Below are 23,575 nucleotides of genomic sequence, written 5' to 3'. Positions count from 1 at the left end.
AAATGGGGCACTTTTGGGGTTCTTCTGTGGAAGGTTCTGGGTTTGAGGGGATGAGGAAGTGGCTCTGGTTATTTGCTTCTGTACCATGTCGGGAGGGTAGTTGCAGGATGCAAAAGCTGTTTTCAGGTTGTTGGTGTAATGGTTCAGGGATTCGGGACTGGAGCAGATTCATTTGCCACGAAGACTTAAGCTGTAGGGAAGGTGTCCATCCTTCATGAAATCCTCCCCACTCCACCAAGAGTGTCTTTCCGCCATCCACCTAACCTTCGTAACCTCTTGGTTCATCCCTATGGAATCCCTAAACCACATACCCTACCCTCTGGCTCCTACCCTTGTAACCACCCCCGGTGTAAGACCTGTCCCATGCACCCTCCCACCACCACCCACTCCAGTCCTGTAACCCGGAAGTTGTACACGAACAAAGGCAGAGCCACGTGTGAAAGCACCCACGTGGTTTACCAACTGACATACCCACACTGTGAAGCCTTCTGCGAGGGAATGACCAGCAACAAACTGTCCATTCGCATGAATGGACACAGGCAGACAGTGTTTGTTGGTAATGAGGATCACCCTGTGGCTAAACATGCCTTGGTGCATGGCCAGCACATCTTAGCACAGTGTTACACCATTCGGGTTACCTGGATACTTCCCACTGACACCAACCTATCAGATGGGAACTTGCCCTTCAATATATACTCTCTTCCAGTTACCAACCAGGCCTCAACCTCTGCTAATTTCAAGTTGCCGCCCCTCGTACATCACTTGTCACTCAACAACATCTTTGCCTCTGTACTTCTGCCTCAACTGACATCTCTGCCCAAACTCTTTGCCTTTACATATGTCTGCTTGTCTCTGTATATGTGCCGATGGATGTGTGTGTGTGTGTGTGTGTGTGTGTGTGTGTGTGTGTGTGTGCGCGCGCACGCGCGCGCGAGTGTATACCTGTCCCTTTTCCCCCTAAGGTACGTCTTTCCGCTCCCGGGATTGGAATGACTCCTTACCCTCTCCCTTAAGACCCACATCCTTTCGTCTCTCCCTCTCCTTCCCTCTTTCCTGATGAAGCAACTGTGGGTTGAGAAAGCGTGAAATTTGTGTGTGTGTTTGTGTGTTTTTTATTGTATCCTATCAACATACCAACACTTTCGTTTGGTAAGTTACAGCATCTTTGTTTTTTATATATTTCAATTCTCTCTGAGAAATCCTAATTTTCAGCCGAAGTGTCACCCTTAATTCAAAGTGATATGCCCTTACTTTCCTTCGACCTAAAAACTGCTTACCCATCCAGTTACAGTGAGGCCCCCAGTTTAATGTGAACTCCAGATCATGGAAAAACTCAGTATTTTTCACATTAACAACCTCTGCCAGATGTAGAAGGAGTCATAATTGACACATAAAAATCTTAGGACTGACTGAGCAGCTCAGTGGTCAGCAGTTCATAGAGCTGACACACAAGCTTTAACTAAAATTGGTGGGAAAGAAAACTGACCCCATCCTTTTCAAAGAAATCATCTTGGCATTGTTTTAAATGATTTGTTGAAACCATGGGAAAACTGAATCAGAATGACTTGTAGTGAGCCATATGTGGTCAATAGAAGTTAAAATATTTTACCGCTTTCCTCACACATGAGGGTGGTTTGATTAATCCGGTCACATTACTTCTCCACACAGTCTCCCTTGAGGGATACACATTTGGTCCAACAGTTCTCCAGCTTTTTCATCCCACTGAAAGAGATACCAATTGCAACTATCATTTCCTCATTTCTTGCCAGTAAGCCAAAGTTTCAAGTTAGGGAACAGGAAGATGTCAGTTGGGGCTAAGTCTGGTGAATAGGATGAACGAGGAGCCAATTTAAAGCCCAATTCATGCACTTTTGTCACTGTTCTCACTGATGTGTGGGGTGTTGTGTTATCCTGGTGAAAGAGCACTTTTTGCATGCTGACCTTGGTCTTTTTTCAGTCAATGTCGCCAACACAAATTTCATATGATCCAACATGAAGTATAATACATACAGTTATGGTTCTTCCTTTTTTTCAAGTAATCTAGGAGGATTATTCCTTGGGAATTCAAAAGAACTGTGGCCATCACCTTACCAGCTCACAAAATGGCCTTTGCCTTCTTCAGTGTACTTTAACCTGCTTTTGTCCATTATTTTGACTGCATTTTTAACCCTGGTGTGTAACGATGGATCCAGGTTTCATCAACAGTCACAAATCGGTACAAAAAGTCCTGTAGATTGGGATTAAACAACGCCAGAAATTGTGTGGAAATGTTGTGCTGGATGTGCTTTTGGTCAACTGTGAGCAATCATTGCACCCACTTCCAACACAGTTTATTCATAGCCAACTTTGCAGGTAGCATATTACACGCTCACTCAGTTGAGATGCCTATAGTCTCAAAAATCTCATGAATTTTTATTTGGTAGTCTAGCATTACACTGTCATGTATTTTGTCAATGGTTTCCTTTGTGGTAACCTCAATTGGATGGCCAGAGAATGCTTCATCCTTGGTGCTTGTCTGACCGCATTTAAATTCATTAATCTGGAAGTAAATGGTCTTCAATGATGCTGCAGAGTCTGCATGAACTTCATCCAATTCTCTTTTGATTTGTGTGGCTGTCTAATGCTTCAAATGAAAATGTTTAATAACAGCATGAAACTCAGTTTTCTCAATTGCAGTCAACACACTGACCAATTCAGACATCCATCAACAATGAACTTTATGCTGTACATTATTGAAATTATTTATATGATACTTGTAATACTGAAGCTTATGAACCATCAAGATGCAACAAAAATGTCCCTTTCTTTCATGGAAATTTACCAGACTTATCAAACCACCGTCGTATTCTCTCTAGTTCTTAATCATCCCCTTGTGAACTGGACATGTATCACTGTAAAATGGTGGCTGTTATTGGCTTGGACTATTATCTCCTTGTGCATTCACAACAATGGTGAAGCCTGTTATGCAGTTCAATGATGGTACTGATATTATACAATAAATGCCTGACTATCAAGTTCCTATCCTTCTTCATTTGACTTCATTAATACTTGATAAATATGGCAACATCAACAGCAAAGGATGAACAGATAGAAAAAGTATATGAAGATACTGAACGGATAATTCATTATGTAAAGGGAGATGAAAATCTAATAGGAATGGAATATGATTGTAGGGGAGGGAGTAGAAGAAAGAGTTACAGGAGAATATGAGCGTGGTAGTAGAAATAAGAGAGGAGAAAGGTTAATTGGGTTCTGTAATAAATATCAGTTAGTAATAGCGAATACTCTGTCCAAGAATACTTGGCAAAGGCCTGGAGATACAGGAAGATTGCAGTTACATTACATCATGGTCAGGGAGAGATCCCGAAATCCGATATTGGACTGTAAGGTGTCCCCAGAAGCGGATATAGACTCAGATCAAATTTAGTAATAATGGACAATAGGGTGAAGTTTAAGAGACTAGTCCAAAAGAATCAATGCACAAAGAACTGGGATATGGAAGTACTAAGGAATGAAGACACCCTCTTGAAATTATCTGAGGCTATAGATATTGTGATAATGAAGATCTCAGTAGGCAGTTCAGTTGGAGAGAAAACTGTATCTATAAGGAAGGAAGCTGCAAAGAAACCATGGATAACAGATGAAATACTTCAGCTGATCAATGAAAGAAGGAAGTACAAAAATGTTCAAGGAAATTCAGGAATACAGAAATACAAATCACTTAGGAATGAAATAAACAGAAATTGGAGGGAAGCTAAGGCAAAATGGCTGCATGAAAACTGTGAAGAAATCACAAAAGAAATGACTGTCAGAAGGATGTGAACTCAGCATATACAAAAGTCAAAACAACCTTTGGTGAAGTTAAAAGTAAAGGTGGTAACATTAAGAGTGCAACGGGAATTCCACTGTTAAATGCAGAGGAGAGAGCAGATAGGTGGAAAGAGTACAATGAGGGCCCCTACAAGGGGGAAGGCTTGTATGATGACATGATAGAAGAAGAAATAAGAGTCAACAGGGAAGAGACAGGAGTCCAGAATTACAACCAGAATTTAAAAAGAGCCCTGGAAGACTTAAGATGAAATAAGGCAGAAGGGGTAGATAACATTCCATCAGAATTTCTAAAATCATTGGGGAAAGTGTCAACAAAGTGATTATTCACATTGGTGTGTAGAATGCTTGAGGCTGGCAAAACACCACCAGACTTTCGGACAAACTTCATCCACACAATTCTGAAGGTAGCAAGAACCGATAAGTGCGACAATTATTGCACAATCAGCTAAACAACGCATGCACCCAAAGTTTCTGACAAGAATAATAAACAGAAGAATGAAAAAGAAAACTGATGATCTGTTAGATGATGATCAGTTTGGCTTTAGGAAAGGTATAGGCACCAGAGAGGCAGTTCTGATGTTATGGTTTATAATGGAAGCAAGACTGAATATAAATTGACACACATTCATTGGATTTGCCAACCTAGAAAAAGCATTTCACAAAGCAAAATGGTGCAAGGTGTTCAAAATTCTGAGAAAAAATAGGGTAAGCTGTGAGGAATGATGGGGAATATACTATATGTAAAAGAATCAAGAGCAAACAATTAAGACTGAAACAGCAAGAATGAAGTGCTTGGATTAAAAAGGATGTAAGGCAGGGATTTAGTCTTTTCAATTTTCAATTGAATCTGTACATCGAAGACGCAATGAGGTAAATAAAAGAAAGGTTCAAGAGTGGGGTTAAAATTCGAGGTGACAGGATCTCAATGATAAGATTCGCAGATGACATTGCTATCCTCAGTGAAAGTTAAGAAGAACTCAGCATATATTGAATGGAATGAGCAGGAATGGAATGAGTACAGAATATGGTCTGAGGGTAAATCAAAGAAAGATGAAAGCAACGAGATGTAGCAGGAAAGAGAACAGCAAGAAATTTAATGTCAGAACTGGGGCTCACACAGCAAATGAAGTTAAGGAATTCTGCTATCTAGGCACCAAGGTATCTCATGACAGATGGAGCAAGAAGAACATAAAAAGAGCATACTAACACTGGCAAAAAGGGCAGTCCTGGCCAAGAGAAGTCTGCTAGTATCAAACATAGGTCTTAATTTGAGGAAGAAATTTCTTAAATGTCTGTTTGGAGCACAGCAGTGTATGATAGTAAGACATGGACTGTGGGAAAACTGGAACAGAAGAGAGTCAAAGCCTTTGGGATGTGGTGCTACAGAAGAATGTTGGAAATTTGGTGGACTGATAAGGTAAGGAATGAGGTGGTCCTCTGCAGAATAGGCGAGAAAAGGAACATATGGGAAACACTGACAAGAAGAAGGAACAGGATGATAGGATATCTGTTAAGACATCAAAGGATAACTTTCATGGAACTAGAGGGATCTACAGAGGATAAAAACTGTAGAGAAAGACAGAGACTGCAATACATCCAGCAAATAATTGGGAATGTAATTTGCAGTTGCTACTCTGCGATGAGAAGGTTGGCGCATCTCTCCTTTCAGCTTTTCTTTTTTTTTCTTTTTTTTTTTTTTTTTCTCACAGCCTTTAACTTCTAACATTTCATGTTGAAGTTTGTGGAACTCTTTCCTTAACTTCCCTGTGGTATCCTCCAATGAAGAATTCACACTTTGTCATAAAAATGATGGGCTAGTTTACTCATAGTTTTTTTTAAGGAAGACGTCATCACAGAATATTTTAAAAGATGACATTTCTGTGAATAAACTTTCTATCCTTATACTGCATGTATTTTTTGCCTTATGCATCCTCATCACACTGATCATTACCAAGTCCTCCATTACTTAGAAGTTGTTTTCCATCCAAAGGACAAAATATGTCCTGAAGCTTTTTGCCCTCATCTTTTGACAAGATCATTGGCAGAGTGTGAGTGAAATAGAAGTATTTGACTGAGACTCAGTTTTATTATTTCAAATATTAGCCGTGGCTGAGATCATGGAACCAGTAAACTAATAATCAAAGATGCTAACCATTATACTATAGTGACGCTTCAAAACAGCATTAATGTCCTTAGAAGTAGAACCTAGTCACAACTGAACAAGTATGATTAGGACAAGGTTTAATCTATATGTAGTGACAACTACCATAATTTCCCAGTGCCACTGACTGGATCTGACTGGATGGAGTGGTGGGAAAGATAAAGATACTGCCAGTATGCAAAATGGAGATATGTGCAGGAGAAGAGAATGGCATATACATAAGGAAGCAAGGAGCAGTGAGGGAGCTACTATGAGTAATGCTAAGAAAATGATAAAAAAGGAATTTGGATGATCCAGCATATAAAAAAGAAAGGACGAGGGAGTATAAGACTAGCTTATGTGATGGAAGGAGGAAAGAAGGAGGAAAACAAGAGTGTGTACAGGAATGAAATGCGAAAATTGGGGGGAGATTGAAGACAGAGGGTTCTGGGATTGTAGAACATGTTTTTCAGGAAGATTTCACACCCTCACAATGCAGAAAAGCTGGGGTTAGGTATGGGAGGGAGTTGTGGGATATCCATGAAACATGGACCATGAAAAAGCTGTTGAAGTCAACCACATTATGTTGAGCAATGTGTTTCATTATGTTGAGGAGTTCGCTTTGCAACTAAACTCATCCTCATAAATTAAGGATAATGCTGATACATGGTGAAACAACGGTCAGGTGGGTGGTTTACAGGTTTAAATCACCTCGGGGTACGACCATGTGGTGCATTTGACCCGTGGTTGTCGCACGGTGGCGCTGGCAACAGTCCACATACGTAGAGGCGTATTGGTGTGTGTCAGAGTACGGCGCAGCGAGTAAGTGTGAAGACGTTTTCAGACATACTAATGGTGACTGTGTGTTGAAAATTGCTCAAAGAACACATATTGATAATGTTATGAGGGGTAGAATGGAGTGACTGGAGGCTGGTCAAACACAGCAGGTCGTAGTATGGGCCCTCTGTGTGTCACAAAGTGTGATCTCAAGATTATGACAACAATTCCAGCAGACAGGAAATGTGTCCAGGCGGTACAGTACGGGACGTCCACAGTGTACAGCACCACAAGAAGACTGATATCTCACCATCAGTGCCCGCAAACGGCCACGTAATACTGCAGGCAGCTTTGCTTGGGACCCTACCGCAGCCACTGGAACAGTTGTCTCCAGACACACAGTCTACAGACAACTGAACAGACATGGTTTATTCGCCAGGAGACCTGCAAGGTGCATTCCACTGACCCCTGGTCACAGGAAAGCCCGTAATGCCTGGTGTCAAGAACACAGTACATGGTCATTGGAACAGTTGTCCCAGGTTATGTTCACGGATGAGTCCAGGTACAGTCTGAACAGTGATTCTCCATCTGGCATGAACCAGGAACCAGGTACCAACCCCTTGATGTCCTTGAAAGGGACCTGTATGGAGGTCATGGTTTGATGGGGTGGGGTGAGATTGTGATTGGTGTGCGTACACCCCTGCATGTCTTTGACAGAGGAACTGTAACAGGCCAGATGTATCGGGACATCATTTTGCACCAGTACGTCCGCCTTTTCAGGGGTGCAGTGAGTCCCACCTTCCTCCTGATGGATGATAACGCATGGCCCCACCGAGCTGCCGTCATGGAGGAGTACCTTGAAACAGAAGATATCAGGGCATGGAGTGGCCTGCCTGTTCTCCAGCCCTAAACCCCATTGAGCACATCTGGGATGCTGTCGGTTGACGTATCGCTGCACGTCTTCAAATCCCTACGACAATTCAGGAGCACAGACAGGCACTGGTCCAAGAATGGGAGGCTATACCCCAGCAGCTGCTCGACCACCTGATCCAGAGTATGCCAACCCATTGTGCGGCCTGTGTATGTGTGCATGGAGATCATATGCCATACTGATGTTGGGGTACATGCGCAGGGAATAGAGGCGTTTTGTAGCACGTGTTTCAGGTCGGTTTTCTCAACTTATCACCAATACCGTGGACTTACAGATCTGTGTCGTGTGTGTCCTCTATGTGCCTATGCTATTAGTGCCAGTTTTGTGCAGTGCCACATTGTGTGGCACCACATTCTACAATTATCCTTAATTTATGAGCATGAGTGCAGATACTTGGCGATCATTTGCCTTTGCACTGTTTGCTGAAGGTAATGATCCCAATTTGACTTCTGACTCCCACTGTTTTAATTTGTCATAACATCACTGATAACAATGAAATCATAGAATCAATTGATGAATCTTCATATTTGAGGCTGTTAGAGAAGCTTGGACGGATAGTAAAAGGTATTAAACAAAGCAGAAATCGTCTAGAGTTTTCAAAATGAAGATAATGATGTTTCTGAAAATGAGAGTTTACAATCAATGGTATCATCAGTTCAGACTTACAGCAGTGAGATATGGACTTCTGATGTAAAAATCATTCAAAAACTGATGGTTGCTCAGTGAGCAGTCAAGAGATGCATATAATTATTAGGACAGAAAAAAAGGCAACCAGGTACATCAGTGAACTGACTAGACCAGAAGAAGTAATTGTAACTGTAACGAAAATTTAATCGAAAGTAGATAGACCAGAAAATTCTTTGCTGGGTCCCATGAGATAAGAAAAGAACAAGATGATAATTTTTTGGAATGTGGCAGTATATCACTGAAGATCCTAATTCACGGAAGAGCCTAGAAGAGGTCTTTTATACAGCAGTGGATGTCAAATAGCTGATGAAGACTTTTTACAGTGTGCTCCCACCTGCAAAATAAAAGTGACCTTTCAAATTATGACAGAGAGATTTCCAAAAAACAGAGAAGGGGGGTGGGAGAAGGGGTTCTGATGCTATTAACGCACATTCTTCACTGTCACAGGATGGATCTTCCGCTGTTCATTTGTAGGCAGATAAATTTTTAGAAAAACAATTGCCTGACAATAAACATATAAACATAAGTGTCCCTCGAGATAGAGTACTGTATTTAACATACATCAATGACTTTCCAGGGAGTAAAAATATGGGGTAAAAGTTCTCTTTGATGATGACAGCAACTCATAGTCACTGATAAAATAGCATAATTTCCATTACAGAAATAAAATGGAACACTCAAGGGCAGTGAGTAATAAATTAACTCTGAAAATAAAGAACGCAAACAGAACGTACTTCATCATAAAGATGGAAAACAACGGTGCCACATTAAGCACAGATGATAAACCTGCTGATTGTGGTAACAACAAAGTTTTTAGGGATAAACATTGATTGTTGGTTAACTTGGAACATGAACACACAAAGACACTGGCAAAAAGAGTGTCATTAAAAAAAAAAGGAGCAGATATCCTTGCTGCGCCAAGTGAGCACACCTACCAGTCTATTGAGGTTTGGAGTTACATTTACCTAAGAAGAGCAAACAAAAACTCAAAACATTCTCTATCATGGAATAAAATTGTCCAAGGAGATAAAAAAGATTTCTAAATACATCTGTGTAAAAAGCATGTAAACAATTCTTTGTAAGTAATGCACACTACACAACTAAATATTATGACAATATTATGAAAAGTGTATTTGTTACTCACCATACGGTGGAGACACTGAGTCGCAGACTGGCATGCCCAAAAGACTATCGGAAAATAAGTTTTCAGCAACAAGTACACACAAAAATGCAACTCACACACACATGACCAATGTCTCTGGCTGCTGAGGCCAGACTGCTAGCAGCAGTGCATGGTGGGAGAAGCAACAGGTTGGTGGGGGTAAGGAGAAGGCTAGGGTGGAGAGGGGAAGGATAGCAGGGTTGGGATGGATAACGGTAAAGTGCTCCTTGTGGGAGCATACAGGGACGAGGTGGAGAGAGGGTAGGGCACCTAGGTGCAGTCAGGAGGTTAGAATGACCTTGGAGGGTGGGAAGTGGTGGGAAAAGATAAAAGTAAAAAGACTGTGGGTGCGTTGGTGGAACAGAGTGTGTAATACTGGAATGGGAACAGGGAAGGGGCTAGACAGGTAAGGACAATGACTAACGAACGTTGAGGACAGGAGGATTACAGGAACATAGGATATACTGCAGGGAGGGTTCCCACATGCACAATTCAGAAAACCTGGTGTTAGTGGAAGGGACCTAGATGGCACAGGCTGTGAAGCAGTCACTGAAATCAAGAATGTTGCATTGTGTGGCATGCTCAGCAATTGGGAGGTCAAGCTGTTTCTTGATCACAGTTTGTTGGTGGCCATTCATGTGGGCTGACAGCTTGTTAGTTGTCATTCCCACATAAAATACAACATAGTGGTTGCAGCTTAGCTTGTAGATCACGACTGCTTTCACAGGTAGCCCTGCCTTTGATGGGATAGGTGATGCTTGTGACCGGACTGGAGTAGGACGTGGTGGTGGTGGTGGCGGTGGGATGATGTATTGGTCAGGTCTTGCATCTAGGTCTATTACAGGGATATGAGCAATGAGGCAAGTTGTTGGGAGCAGGGGTTGTGTGGTATAGATGAGGATATTTTGGAGTTTCAGTGGGTGGCAGAATACCATTTAGGAGCAGTGGGAAGGATAGTGGGTAGAACATTCCTCATTTCAGGCCACGATGAGAAGTAGTCAAGGCCCCTCAACATGCAAACTAACCTTACATTCACAGAAAGAACCGCAATCCACCTCCTAAAGACTCATCCCGACCTTAAAATCCTACCTGCTGTCAAAGGCTCCACCACTATTGTTTTGAAACACAAGGGTTACCTGGCAGAATGACTCCACCAGCTGTCAGATTAATCTACCTACAAACCCTGCCACAGTGACCCCATTCCAGAAATCCAGTGGGATTTCTAGTCTCTCTTCAAATCCTTATGCCCATCCCAGAACCTTTTCCCAGAGTCTGTCTCTCTCCTCATCCCTACCACTGCCTGCACTCCTACCACCTACACACTTCCTAAAGTCCATAAACCCAACCACCCAGGATGCCCCATTGTGGCCAGTTGCTATGCCCCCACTGAGAGAATCTCTGCTCTCACAGACCAACACCTTTAGCCTATTACCTGCAGCCTACCGTCCTATATAAAAAATACGAACCATTTCCTTCATTGACTCTCCACAGTTCCTGTTCCTTTACCACATGGCACCCTGCTTGTCGCTATTGATGCCACTTTCATTAACACTAACATCCCTAACTCCCACAACCATACTGCTATTGAATGCTACCTTTTGTGATGCCCAATGGATTTTAAACCCTCCTTCCTAATTGCCATGACCAACTATATCCACAACCACAGATACTTCTCCTTTGAAGGCATCACCTACAACCAAATCCGGGGTGCAGCCATAAACAGATTCGGGGTACGGCAGTGGGCAACCACATGGTACCATCCTATGCCAACCTATTGATGGGCCTTCAAGAGGAATCCTTCCTAATCATCCTGCATCTCAACCGCTATCTGAATCAAGAGTGAGGACACCCTATCCACATTCCTTCAGAACCTCGACACCTTCTCCGTCATTTGATTCACCTGGTCCTACTCAACCCAACAAGCCACCTTCCTCGATGTTGACCTCCACATCAAAGATGCCTACATCAGTACCTCCATCCGTCTCAAACCTCCAACCGGCAGTAATACCTCCACTCTGACAGCTGCCACCCATTCCATACCAAGAAGTCCCTTCTATACAGCCCAGCCATCTGTGGCCATCTAATCTATAGCAACAAGTGGTCCCTCTCGAAATATACCATGAGTCTCACTGAGGACCTTACAGACTGTAATCACACTTCCAACCTCATACAAACAGATCTCTTTTGTCTTACCTCTCTAATCACCCACAACCTCCCAAAGTCCCACCATCCAACCACAGGGGAGCATTCCCCTTGTGACTCAGTACCACTCAGAACGTGGAGCAACTGAATCAAATTCTCCACCAGGGTTTTGACTAACTCTCATTGTCTGCTGAAATGAAGAATGTCCAACCCACTATCCTTCCCCCTCTTCCCACAGTGGTATTCCACCACCCACCAAACCTACATAATATCTTCATCCATCCCAACACCCCTTGTTCACAACCACTTGCCTTATGGCTCATATCCCTGTGATAGACCTAGATGCAAGACCTGTCCCATACACCACCGCCACCACCACCACCACCACCCTCACCACCACCTACTCCAGTTCGGTCACAAGCATCACCTATCAACCAACAAGCTGTCGGTCCTCATAAATGGCTACCAACAAACTGTGACCAAGAAACAGTTTGACCTCCCATTTGCTGAGCATGCCACACAATGCAACATTCTTGATTTCAGTGACTGCTTCACAGCCTGTGCAATCTAGATCCTTCCCACTAACACCAGGTTTTCTGAATTGTGCATGTGGGAACTCTCCCTGCAATATATCCTATGTCCCTGTAACCCTCCTGTCCTCAACCTTCGTTAGCCATTGTCCTTACCTGTCTAGCACCTTCCCTGTTCCCATTCAAGTATTACACACTAGAGATGGGGGATCCGCTCTTGAACTAATTCATAGAGTTCAATCTTTCAAAGGAGTGAACAATCAGTGATTCAGAAAAAAAGAACGGTAGCTCCAAACGTTTCCCAGGCAGAGAGAGAGAGAGAGAGAGAGAGAGAGAGAGAGAGAGAGAGAGAGAGAGAGAGACGGAGCATATCAGCAGCGCCTCTGCTGGTCAGAGCACAGTGCACGCCACACAACACAGCCAGCGCCGGCCTCTGCCCTGCTTCTACCTTGGCTGCCTGCATTGTGCAGTGCCCCATTGGATTTTGTGTTTCACATATGCCGGGCCGTCTCTGTGCGTCGTCTGCCGTGTGCACTGTGCAGTGTCTGGCGCAGCTTAACTTCGCATCGCACTCTGTCGGCGATCGTTTCAGTCGCACGTCCTGCCCTCTGGGCAGTTGATGCCAGCAACAGGACAGAGAGCCACCTAGCGGATAACATAGGAACTACTTGCAAAAACCTGCTCGCAAGGGAGCGGACGATTTGTCTCGGAGCGGGTGAGCTCCCCCCACCCTCGGAACTCGCCCGCTCAACGCTCACCCCACCATCTCGGCTCTAGCCAGAGCGTCGAGCAAAGCGACTCTGGTGTCACTCTGGTCTCTGCGGTCTCAGCTCACGCAGTAATACAGCTCGCGGCTCGACCTGCTCGACTCAGCGCCTCTGCATCGGAGTTTGTCCCCACTGGATATTGTTCTTCGTAGTAATACCGCTATGTATATTACATTATTATGTTATGTATACATCAATTGTTTTTATTTTATTTTTATTTGTTTAAACTGATTAGATTAGGTTCCTGATGACTACTCTTACTATAGGATTTTTATTATGGACACTCGAATTTACGCTTTAATTACGAGCGAACCGATAAACGTATCGCAAAATGTGATACACCAATATTTTCCTTGTTTTATTCTGCGTAAGGCTATATGCAGCACTTTCGTTTTACAGTCAAATTTATATTTTTTTTTCTTATTCTGGTACGGATTTTGCGATTTTAGGCGTCTTCGAAAGGAAAAATATATGGCTTGCGATGTATTTGTATGAGGTTAATGAAATTTTAATACATTATAGCCAAATATATTGTTAATGTAAATCTCAAGCTACAACATTTTCCGATCACCCAAAAAACCACGCTAGTGCAAAATAAATCAATAATCAAAAACTTTGTCATATCGTGGAAATTTCAATAAACAATACAAAATTCTTACTCATTATCTATGTTACTTCAAAATAGGATCAAATAAGATCAAAATACAGGTATAGTACTGGAATAAACCAAGTTTAAAGGGCAATGTGCCTTTCATTTATTTTCTTTTGTAAATGAGTGGTGAGTCATGAAAAACAGCTAATTCATTTCAGGGAGTGAACAGTTCTGATCCAATCTCTGAAAAGAACAGTTTTGCCCATCTCTATTACACACCCCTCTGTTCCACTAACACACCCACAGTCTTTTTACTTTTATCTTTTTCCACTACCCCCACCCTCCCCCCTCCAAGGTCATTCTAACCTCCTGACTGCACCTAGGTGCCCTACCCTGTCTGCACCTCGTCCCTGTACGCTCCCACAAGCAGCATTTTCCTGTCTCCTACCCCTACCCTGCTATCCCTCCCCCTCCCTACCCCAGCCTCCTCCTTACCTCCACCATCCAGTTGCTTCTCCCATCATGCGCTGCTGCTCACAATCTCTGGCCTCAGCAGCCAGACACAGTGGTCATGTGTGTGAGTTGCGTTGTATGTGTTTGTATTTGTGTGTGTGTGTGTGTGTGTGTGTGTGTGTGTGAGAGAGAGAGAGAGAGAGAGAGAGGCGGGGGGGGGGGGGGGTGAGTCGTCTACTTCCAATGAAGCACTTGTTGGCTGAAAGCTTACTATCTGACAATTTTTTTGCTGTGCCTATCTATGACTTTGCTGTGCCTATCTATGACTTAGACTATACAGTAAGCGGCAACTATCCTTTTCATAATATTGTCATATTACATTCTGGATTTTCTAATGTTCAGTCTAGAACATCCTGTCACATTACAGTGAACAATCACGAAATAATGTGCCGAGATCTATACTGCATGACAGTAATGTCTGGTCATTCTCCTGAGCTCAATATCTCACTCATTAGGGAAGGCTATGCTGAGGGGAGGACATGTGGGACATAGATAAATAGCTGCATGTTTACAGGTATAGAGTCAGCTTTCCAAACAGACTGGAGTTAGTGAAAGAGCATGGCGGCATGTTTGTGGTCTAGGAGTTACCAGTGGATGTCCTTAGTGTGATGAAATGCAAAACCATGTTTTTTCTTATAAGTTATCTGCAACAAATTGTGAGTAAATCAAAGAAAGTTGTACAATAGGGTCCAACCAAATAAGGCAGTGCAGTTGTTAAGACAATGAGCTCATATTCGGGAGGATGGTGTTCCCTCTGTCTGGCCATCACAGATTAGGTCTTCTTAACCCTTAACTACTATCGACCGTCTCTCAGACTGTTACGAATGTTTGTGTCGAGATATTTCTCACACCCCTACAAAGCCAAATGGACTCTTCCACGTACCTTCCTATTGGCTGACAAGCTACATATACCAGCATTCTTGCATTGTTGCTGCTCTTTGTTTCATAATTATTAGCCTTGAGAGGTCTCACAGATGTATCATAGTGTTTGCGTGCTGTGTTTTTATTGCTTGCTACTGTTCCTCCATTGCGGGGAAAGCTGGACCTTCTATGCAATGTGTGTTATATGAGACAGATGGGGATGTTCAAGATCACCCTGTTGAATCTTCGGATGAAGACTTTGATGACAGTGATAATGACACTGATTTGAGATATTTAGTGATCACGACACTAATTCAGAGCAGGAAACAGAAAGTGATGAATATGTGACAGCTGATGACGAGGGAGCTTACTTCTTCGGTAAGAACAGATGTTTTCGATGGAGAAAAAAGCAGCCACCAGCTAACATAAGAACAAGGCAACACAACATTGTCTTGCATCTTCCTGGACAGCGACAGATGGCAAAAAGTCTTGGAGAAAACCGTGCTGTTTTGGGGGTATGGAAACTGCTCTTTATACAACATTCTAGACAAAACCATATGATGGACAAATCTGAAAATATCTAAGCTTAGAGTACAGTATGCTAACAATCGCTTACCCTATCTAAAAGATGTCGATGTCATTGAATTGAAGGCTCTAATTGGTCTGTTAGTGTATTCAGCCATTTTCAAGTTGGGGAAAGAGTCTGTTTACAGCTTGTTTGCAACCGATGGAACAGGCGGAGATATTTTCAGATGCACTGGTAGCAAAGAAATATTTCTGTTTTTACTGTCTGCACTACAATTTGACAATCCAGAAAATTGGAAGGAAAGAAAGAAATAGACAAATCAGCAGCAATTTCACAAATCTTTCTGCATTTCATCGAAAACAGTCAACTTTGCTACTCTGTAGGTGCAACAGTGTGTGTCGATGAAATGCTTGTTCCTTTTCATGGAAGGTGTGCGTTTAGAATGTACATGCACAACAAACCGGTAAAGTATGCCCTGAAAGTTCAGTGTTTGACTGATGCTCGTACAAATTACTTGTACAATACATACATTTATTCTGGAAAACGCAGCGACGGTCACACCCTTCCCGGCCATGAGAAAGGTCACAGTGTTCCCACACAGGCTGTTCTTCGATTGGTGAAACCCATTGAAAACACAAGGAGAAATGTTACAAGTGACAACTGGTACTCATCAGTAGAACTAGTCAATGAACTTTCAAAAAAAGGTCGCACATACGTTGGTACACTGAAAAAGAACAAAAAAGAGATCCCACAGAACTTCTTACCTAATAAGAAACATGGTGCGAAGACATCTGTTTACAGGTTTACATAAGACATGACTCTAGTTTCCTTTGTGTTCAAGAAGTCCAAAGCTGCAATATTGATCTCTTCTATGCACCATTCAGTAAAAAATGATCCTGAATCAGAAAAACCTGAGATCATCCTGTTATATAACACAACAAAAAGTGGTGTGGACTGTCTTGACCAAAGGTGTGCAGCTAATTTCTCAAGTCGCCGGGCAAGAAGATGGCTTTTGGTCATTTTCTTCATATTGGTGGATGTTGCTTGTGGTGTAAATTGTTATGTGGTACATCAAGCTTATCCAAAGGCAGAAGTAATGACGAGATTGAGCTTCATGAAGACTCTAGCAAGAGACCTAGTTGAACCTCATATGAAGCGTAGAATTTCTATTGGGCGCTTGCCATGAGAGTTGAGTGACACCGTCAGAAGAACACTTCACTTACAAGATGAGCCTCTGGCACCGAAAGAAGAATTCAAAAATCAAAAAATGTGTGCCTTTTGCCCTCCTCATCTGAAGAGGAAAACAAATCGTCTGAAGAGGAAAACAAGATATCCATGTCAACAGTGTGGTGTTCTGACTTGTTTGGAGTGTTCCAGGAAGGTCGGCGTGAAGTGTCTGCAGGTGGAAATTGACTAAAGTATGATTCAGTGGCACATGAGAACACATATTTAGTTTTTACTTGTAATTTTAGAAGTAAAATGTGGCAAAGTTTCCCCATTCATAGACTTATGGACTGAAATATTCAGTCTACATTGCAAAGATGAGTTGTAAACAGTCCACACCACCTTTTGTTGTGTTATATAACAGGATGATCTCAGGTTTTTCTGATTCAGGATCATTGCTTACTGAATGGTGCATAGAAGAGATCAGTATTGCAGCTTTGGACTCCTTGGGCACAAAGGAAACCAGAGTCATGTCTTAAGTGAAACTGTCAACAGATATTTTCACACCACATTTCTTATTAGGTAAGAAGTTCTGTGGGTCTCTTTTTTGTTCTTTTTAGTGTACCAATGTATGTGAGGCCTTTTTTTGAAAGTTCATTGACTAGTTCTACTGATGAGTACCAGTTGTCACTTGTAACATTTCTCCTTGTGTTTTCAATGGGTTTCACCAATCGAAGAACAGCCTGTGTGGGAACAGTGGGAACTTTCTCATGGCTGGGAAGGGTGTGACCGACGCTGCCTTTTCCAGAGTAAACGTATGCACTGTACAAGTAATTTGTACGAGCATCAGTCAAACGCTCAACTTTCAGGCCATACTTCGCGGTTTGTTCCATTCATAGACTTATGGGCTGAAATATTCGCTCTGCATTGCAAAGATGAGTCGTAAACTGAAAGTTGACTTCACACACAATTTATCGTAAGTCATGTTGGACTTTTCCACCTAGTTATGTTGCCAATTTGTAATATAATCTCTCTGATGATAATCAGTGTTCGGGTAGAGAGCTATTTGCTGTTATTTTCGTAACTCATAAAATAAAAATATATTCCAAATTTCGCTTTCTTTTAATTTTCGAAGAGTTTAAAATGCTGCATTGTTTAAAAAAATCAAATTTCTAGAAAGTCCACCTATAAGAAGTGTAATGAACGGTGGGAAGTCAAGAAACTATATATATTCAGCAAAATTCTGTGAGACCCCTCCATAGAAATTGCGTTACCGTGAATGACCATAGTAGTTACGGCTTAAATAATTTCCGGCAAATGCTGGAATGGTTCACTCATCAAAGCCACAATCAACTAACTGTCCTACCTTCATAAAAGCGTACTTATATATTCTGTGTGTATGTGCAGCAGAGCTATTTGTGTTCATTGAATTATGATAATAAATCTAATCTTCTTGTTGGTTGATTCCTGGATGAATAAATAAAGCATGTAACACGGTTAAAATTTGCATTTACAACAATTTATACTGTCAAATGGTTACATATGGAGCACACTATTAATTAGGGTCTGAGATTTACCTTTCCTATCGTCGGTGGTTCTTGTATGTAAATGTTGCTCATTGTTTATTTATGCTTTCGGTCATTGACGATTTCAACAAACTGTAAACAAACATGAGCACCAGCGACTGCAGCCTTTTGTTTACTATGTTTGTTGAAAACTTTGAGTTCACAGCTGTCACGGCAACAGTCAAACACTTCAAATTTTTTTGCTGCCAGGGATGAACACTGATGCATAAATATTATGTCGACTATATAATCGCTAAACTCTGTTAAAAGTATGAAAACAACATTAAATAGTAAGCAGTAATTGCTCCATTTGAGAATGCGAAAGATGTGATATTTTCCGAAATACAGTGGTTAATATCTTCACAAGTGATGTTGTTTGAGACTTCCGGCGCAGAATGACAGTGAAATAAGTTGTGTGTATGCGGTTCGTAGTAAATGTGAAAAGTTTTGTAATCACTGTTTGATTATTTTGCAAAAACAGAGAAAATGGCAGATCACGATGAATTAATCTCACAGTTTTCCGATGTAACCGGAGTAGATTCGGAGAGAGCAAGATTTTACCTGGAATCGTCGGCGTGGAAACTGGAGGTAACGTATTTTAAATCTTCTCAGAAAGTGAAAAATTGTTGGGGCATTTAAAAAATGTTGAATAGACCACCCATAATATTTTAAAGCAATCTGATCCCTAAACTCGCTCTACAAACGCCGTTGATGGTTTTTATCTCGGTAATTTATCACGGAGCGATCGTTTTTACATTACATTGACGTTTCTTTAGAGTATTACGGTTGCCAGTACTTGGATACGTTTCGGTTGTCTTGGTGTATACTCCCTTTTTCAGTTTTAGCCATATTCATTAAATGTTTTTCATGTTATTTTTTCGTTGTTGGTGCAGATTTCCATTCTAAATTATACATCAGTTCATAGAGTAGTTATAACGAGAGAACATACACAAGCACTTACCACTGTTGTGCATGTTGCTGTTGTTGGTGGCCGGCAATGCATTAATTATGCCCAACCATTCATTAAGAGAGCCAGTGGCAGCTACTCTACATCCGAAAATTTCATGCGAAACTGTAATGTAACGTCTTATTGTTTTGTGCGTAATTTAATTCCTCGTTTAGTGAATAGGTATGTTATCTGATAAGTCTGTTTTAAGAAATACTTGAGCTACCTGAAAAGGTTTGTCACTAACATAACAGGAAATTTGTAATGTAAGGCTAATCAGATACTCGTTATATGATCATAGCCACACGATTCTTTATATACTAGTAACTTCGACATCTGTGTAATTTGCCTTCAAAATCTCATTTTCTGTAGTTTCTTTATAGATCCCAGCCACAACAAATGCCTTATTGGTCATGAGAATAATATAGGCCTAGTTCAGTTTCCTTGCAATTAAGGAGAAGTGAACGTTGAAGATTTTTCGTATTTCCTTAATACTAGTCCCCATATTCCTTTCATTTTATTATAAGAGAACTTTGTTGTCTCTTAATGGCTTTCACACTTATTTTCAAATAACATTTCTTAAGATCTCATAGAACTGTCTGCAGTGAGGTGCTGCATAGTGAAAAAGAACCATCTTAAAAGATGATGGATGTCTGTAGGAATGCATTACATCTACCTCATAAGCTGTGTTCCTGCCATGAAGTCATTCATGAGTTGACTACATGATTATTTTAAAACTGGGATAGATTAATTTTGAAATTTTCAATGTTTGCATGTACACTTCATTTATATCTGAAGAACTTTCAATAACAGATATGTCCCTCATAACATGATAATTGATTTCTAACCTCCATCATGATGAATCTATCGACTAGCATAATGTAAATGAAAAAAATGCATTGTTAGTCTGTTTTGTGCTCAATGGGTGTTTGATATTGTACTAGTATTAATGAAATAATTGTAACCACTATAGCTACTACTGAAACTGTTCTTAATTTTCAAAGTAGTTGCAGTCTTGGATCATCATCACAGAGGACTGTGTGCTGCTTTCGGCTCCCCCCCCCCCCCTCTCGATAGGCCATAGCCTAGCCAATAGGGTGATAGTATATGGTAGCGCCGCCCCCTCCCCCCCCCCATTTTCGGTAGTTGGAGGGGCAACAGTCTGTATGATTGACTGATCTGGCCTTGTAACACTAACCAAAACGGCGTTGCTGTGCTGGTACTGCAACCGGCTGAAAGAAAGGGGAAACTACAGCTGTAATTTTTCCCGAGGGCATGCAGCTCTACTGTATGGTTAAATAATGATGGTGTCCTCTTGGATAAAATAGTCCCCCACTCGGATCTCTAGGTGGGGACTACTCAGGAGGAAGTTGTTATCAGGAGAAAGAAAACTGGTGTTCTACGGGTTGGAGCGTGGAATGTCAGATTCCTTAATTATGCACGTTGGTTAGAAAATTTAAAAAGGGTAATGGATATGTTAAAGTTAGATCTAGTGGGAATGAGTGAAGTTCGGTGGCAGGAGGAACGAGACTTCTGGTCAGGTGAATACAGGGTTATAAATACAAAATCAAATAGGGGTAATGCAGCAGTAGGTTTAATAATGAATTTAAAAAAATAGGAATGTGGGTAAGCTACTACAAACAGCATAGTGAACACATTATTGTGGCCAAGATAAATACAAAGCCCTCGCCTACAACAGTAGTGCAAGTTTGTATGCCAACTAGTTCCGCAGATGAAGAGATTGATGAAATGTATGATGAGATAAAAGAAACTATTCAGATAGTGAAGGGAGATGAAAATTTAATAGTCGTGGGTGACTGGAATTCAATAGTAGGAAAAGGAAGAGAAGGAAACGTAGTAGGTGAATATGGAATGGTGGTAAGGAATGAAGAGGTAGCCGCCTGGTAGAATTTTGCACAGAGCATAACTTAATCATAGCTAACACTTCATTCAAGAATCATGAAAGGAGGTTGTATACATAGAAGCAGCCTGGAGATAATGGAAGGTATCAGATAGATATTGTATAATGGTAAGACAGAGATTTAAGAACCAGGTTTTAAATTGTAAGACATTTCCAGATGCAGATGTGGACTCTGATCACAATCTATTGGTTATGAACTGTAGATTAAAACTCAAAAAATGGCAAAAAGGAGGAAATTTAAGGAGATGGGACCTGGATAAACTGACAGAACCAGAGGTTGTAGACAGTTTCAGGGAGAGCATTAAGGAACGGTTGACAAGAATGGGGGTTAGAAATACAGTAGAAGAAGAATAGGTAACTTTGAGAGATGAAATAGTGAAGGCAGCAGAGGATGAACTAGGTAAAAAGACAAGGGCTACTGGAAATCCTTGGACAACAGAAAAGATATTGAATTTAATTGATGAAAGGAAAAAAAATACAAAAATGCAGCAGGCAAAAAGGAATACAAATGTCTCAAAAATGAAATCAACAGGAGGTGGAAAATGGCTAAGCAGGGATGGCTAGAGGGCTAATGTAAGGATGTAGAGACGTATATCACTAGGGGTAAGATAGATACTGCATACAGGAAAATTAAAGAGACCTTTGGAGAAAGGAGAACCACTTGCATGAATATCAAGAGCTCAGGTGGAAACCCAGTTCTAAGCAAAGAAGGGAAAGCAGAAAGGTGGAAGGAGTATATAGAGTGTCTATACAAGGGCGATGTTCTTGAGGACCATATGGAAGAGGATGTGGATGAAGATTAAATAGGAGATATGATACTGCGTGAAGAGTTTGACAGAGCACTGAAAGACCAAGGTCCCGGTACTAGACAACATTCCATTAGAACTACTGACAGCCTTGGGAGAGCCAGCCCTGACAAAATTCTACCATCTGGTGAGCAAGATGTATGAGACAGTCAGAATACCCTTGTACTTCAAGAAGAATACAATAATTCCAATCCCAACGAAAGCAGGTGTTGACAAATGTGAAAATTACCGAACTATGAGTTTAATAAGCCACGGCTGCAAAATACTAACACGAATTCTTTACAGACGAATGGAAAAACTGGTAGAAGCTGATCTCGGGGAAGATTGGTTTGGATTTCGTAGAAATGTTGGAACACGTGAGGAAATAGAATTAGAAAATAGATTAAGGAAAGACAAACCTACTTTTCTAGCATTTATAGACTTAAAGTTAGCTTTTGACAATGTTGACTCGAATACTCTCTTTCAAATGCAGAAGGTGGGAGAGGTAAAATACAGGGAGTGAAAGGCTATTTACAATTTGTACAGAAACCAGATGGCAGTTATAAAGAGTCGAGGGGCATGAAAGGGAAGCAGTGGTTGGGAAGGGAGTGAGACAGGGTTGTAGCTTCTCCCCGATGTTATTCAATCTGTATATTGAGCAAGCAGTAAAGGAAACAAAAGAAAAATTCAGAGTAGGTATTAAAATCCATTGAGAAGAAATAAAAACTTTGAGGTTCGCTGATGACATTGTAATTCTGTCAGAGACAGCAAAGGACTTGGACGAGCAGTTGAACAGAATGGACAGTTTCTTGAAAGGAGGATATAAGATTAACATCAACAAAAGCAAAACAAGGATAATGGAATGTAGTCGAATTAAGTCGGGTGATGCTGAGGGAATTAGATTAGGAAATGATACGCTTAAAGTAGTAAATGAGTTTTGCTATTTGGGGAGCAAAATAACTGATGATGGTCGAAGTAGAGAGGATATAAAATGTAGACTGGCAATGTTAAGGAAAGCGTTTCTGAAGAAGAAAAATTTGTTAACATCGAGTATAGATTTAAGTGTCAGGAAATCCTTTCTGAAACAATTTGTATGGAGTGTAGCCATGTATGGAAGTGAAACGTGGACGATAAATAGTTTAGACAAGATGAGAATAGAGGCTTTCGAAATGTGGTGCTACAGAAGAATGCTGAAGATTAGATGGATAGATCACGTAACCAATGTGGAGGCACTGAATAGTATTGGAGAGAAGATAAATTTGTGGCACAACTTGACTAGAAGAAGGGATCGATTGGTAGGACATATTCTGGGCATCAATGGAACACCAATTTAGTATTGGAGGCAGTGTGGAGGGTAAAAATCATAGAGGGAGACCAAGAGATGAATACACTAAACAGATTCAGAAGATGTAGGTTGCAGTAGGCACTGGGAGATGAAGAAGCTTGCACAGGATAGAGTAGCATGGAGGGCTGCATCAAACCAGTCTCTGTACTGAAGACAACAACAACAACATATGGTAGCCAGTGAGAACTGCTGAATCTAAAGATTTCTTTCGGTGGAGAAAGCATATTGATAATTGTTTCCTATGTGTAGAACATTGAGAAAACTAGATATGCCAACAAACTGACTTGTAATGAAGCTCAGGATGTAGATTAGGCTGGAATGTGACTATTTGATTGTGAGTTGGTGAATACAAATAATCTCAACATAAAAATAATATAACTTTAGTAGATT

At 41.3% G+C, this 23,575-nt stretch overlaps 2 protein-coding genes across 3 annotated transcripts in view; one reads left to right on the top strand and one right to left on the bottom strand.

Moving 5' to 3' along the window:
* Positions 1–18,380, bottom strand: part of LOC126262363 (spliceosome-associated protein CWC27 homolog) — a 115,236-nt gene extending 96,856 nt beyond the window's left edge. The window contains exon 1 of the mRNA XM_049958948.1: positions 18,201–18,380. Coding sequence (XP_049814905.1) covers positions 18,201–18,242 — 42 coding nt within the window. The 5' untranslated portion in view covers positions 18,243–18,380. The remainder of the gene's footprint in view (positions 1–18,200) is intronic.
* Positions 18,381–18,557: 177 nt separating this feature from the next.
* LOC126262365 (NSFL1 cofactor p47) overlaps positions 18,558–23,575 on the top strand; it is a 56,202-nt gene continuing 51,184 nt past the window's right edge. The window contains exon 1 of one of the 2 annotated variants that reach the window (XM_049958950.1): positions 18,558–18,776. In XM_049958950.1, the coding sequence (XP_049814907.1) occupies positions 18,675–18,776 (102 nt within the window). In that variant the 5' untranslated portion in view covers positions 18,558–18,674. The remainder of the gene's footprint in view (positions 18,777–23,575) is intronic. The other variant, XM_049958949.1, reaches the window with a different exon arrangement.

Source organism: Schistocerca nitens, chromosome 6 (assembly GCF_023898315.1).
Source record: "Schistocerca nitens isolate TAMUIC-IGC-003100 chromosome 6, iqSchNite1.1, whole genome shotgun sequence".
NCBI lineage: Eukaryota > Metazoa > Arthropoda > Insecta > Orthoptera > Acrididae > Schistocerca > Schistocerca nitens.
The sequence above is the reverse complement of the archived record's forward strand: the minus strand, read 5'-3'. Positions and strand labels throughout refer to the sequence as shown.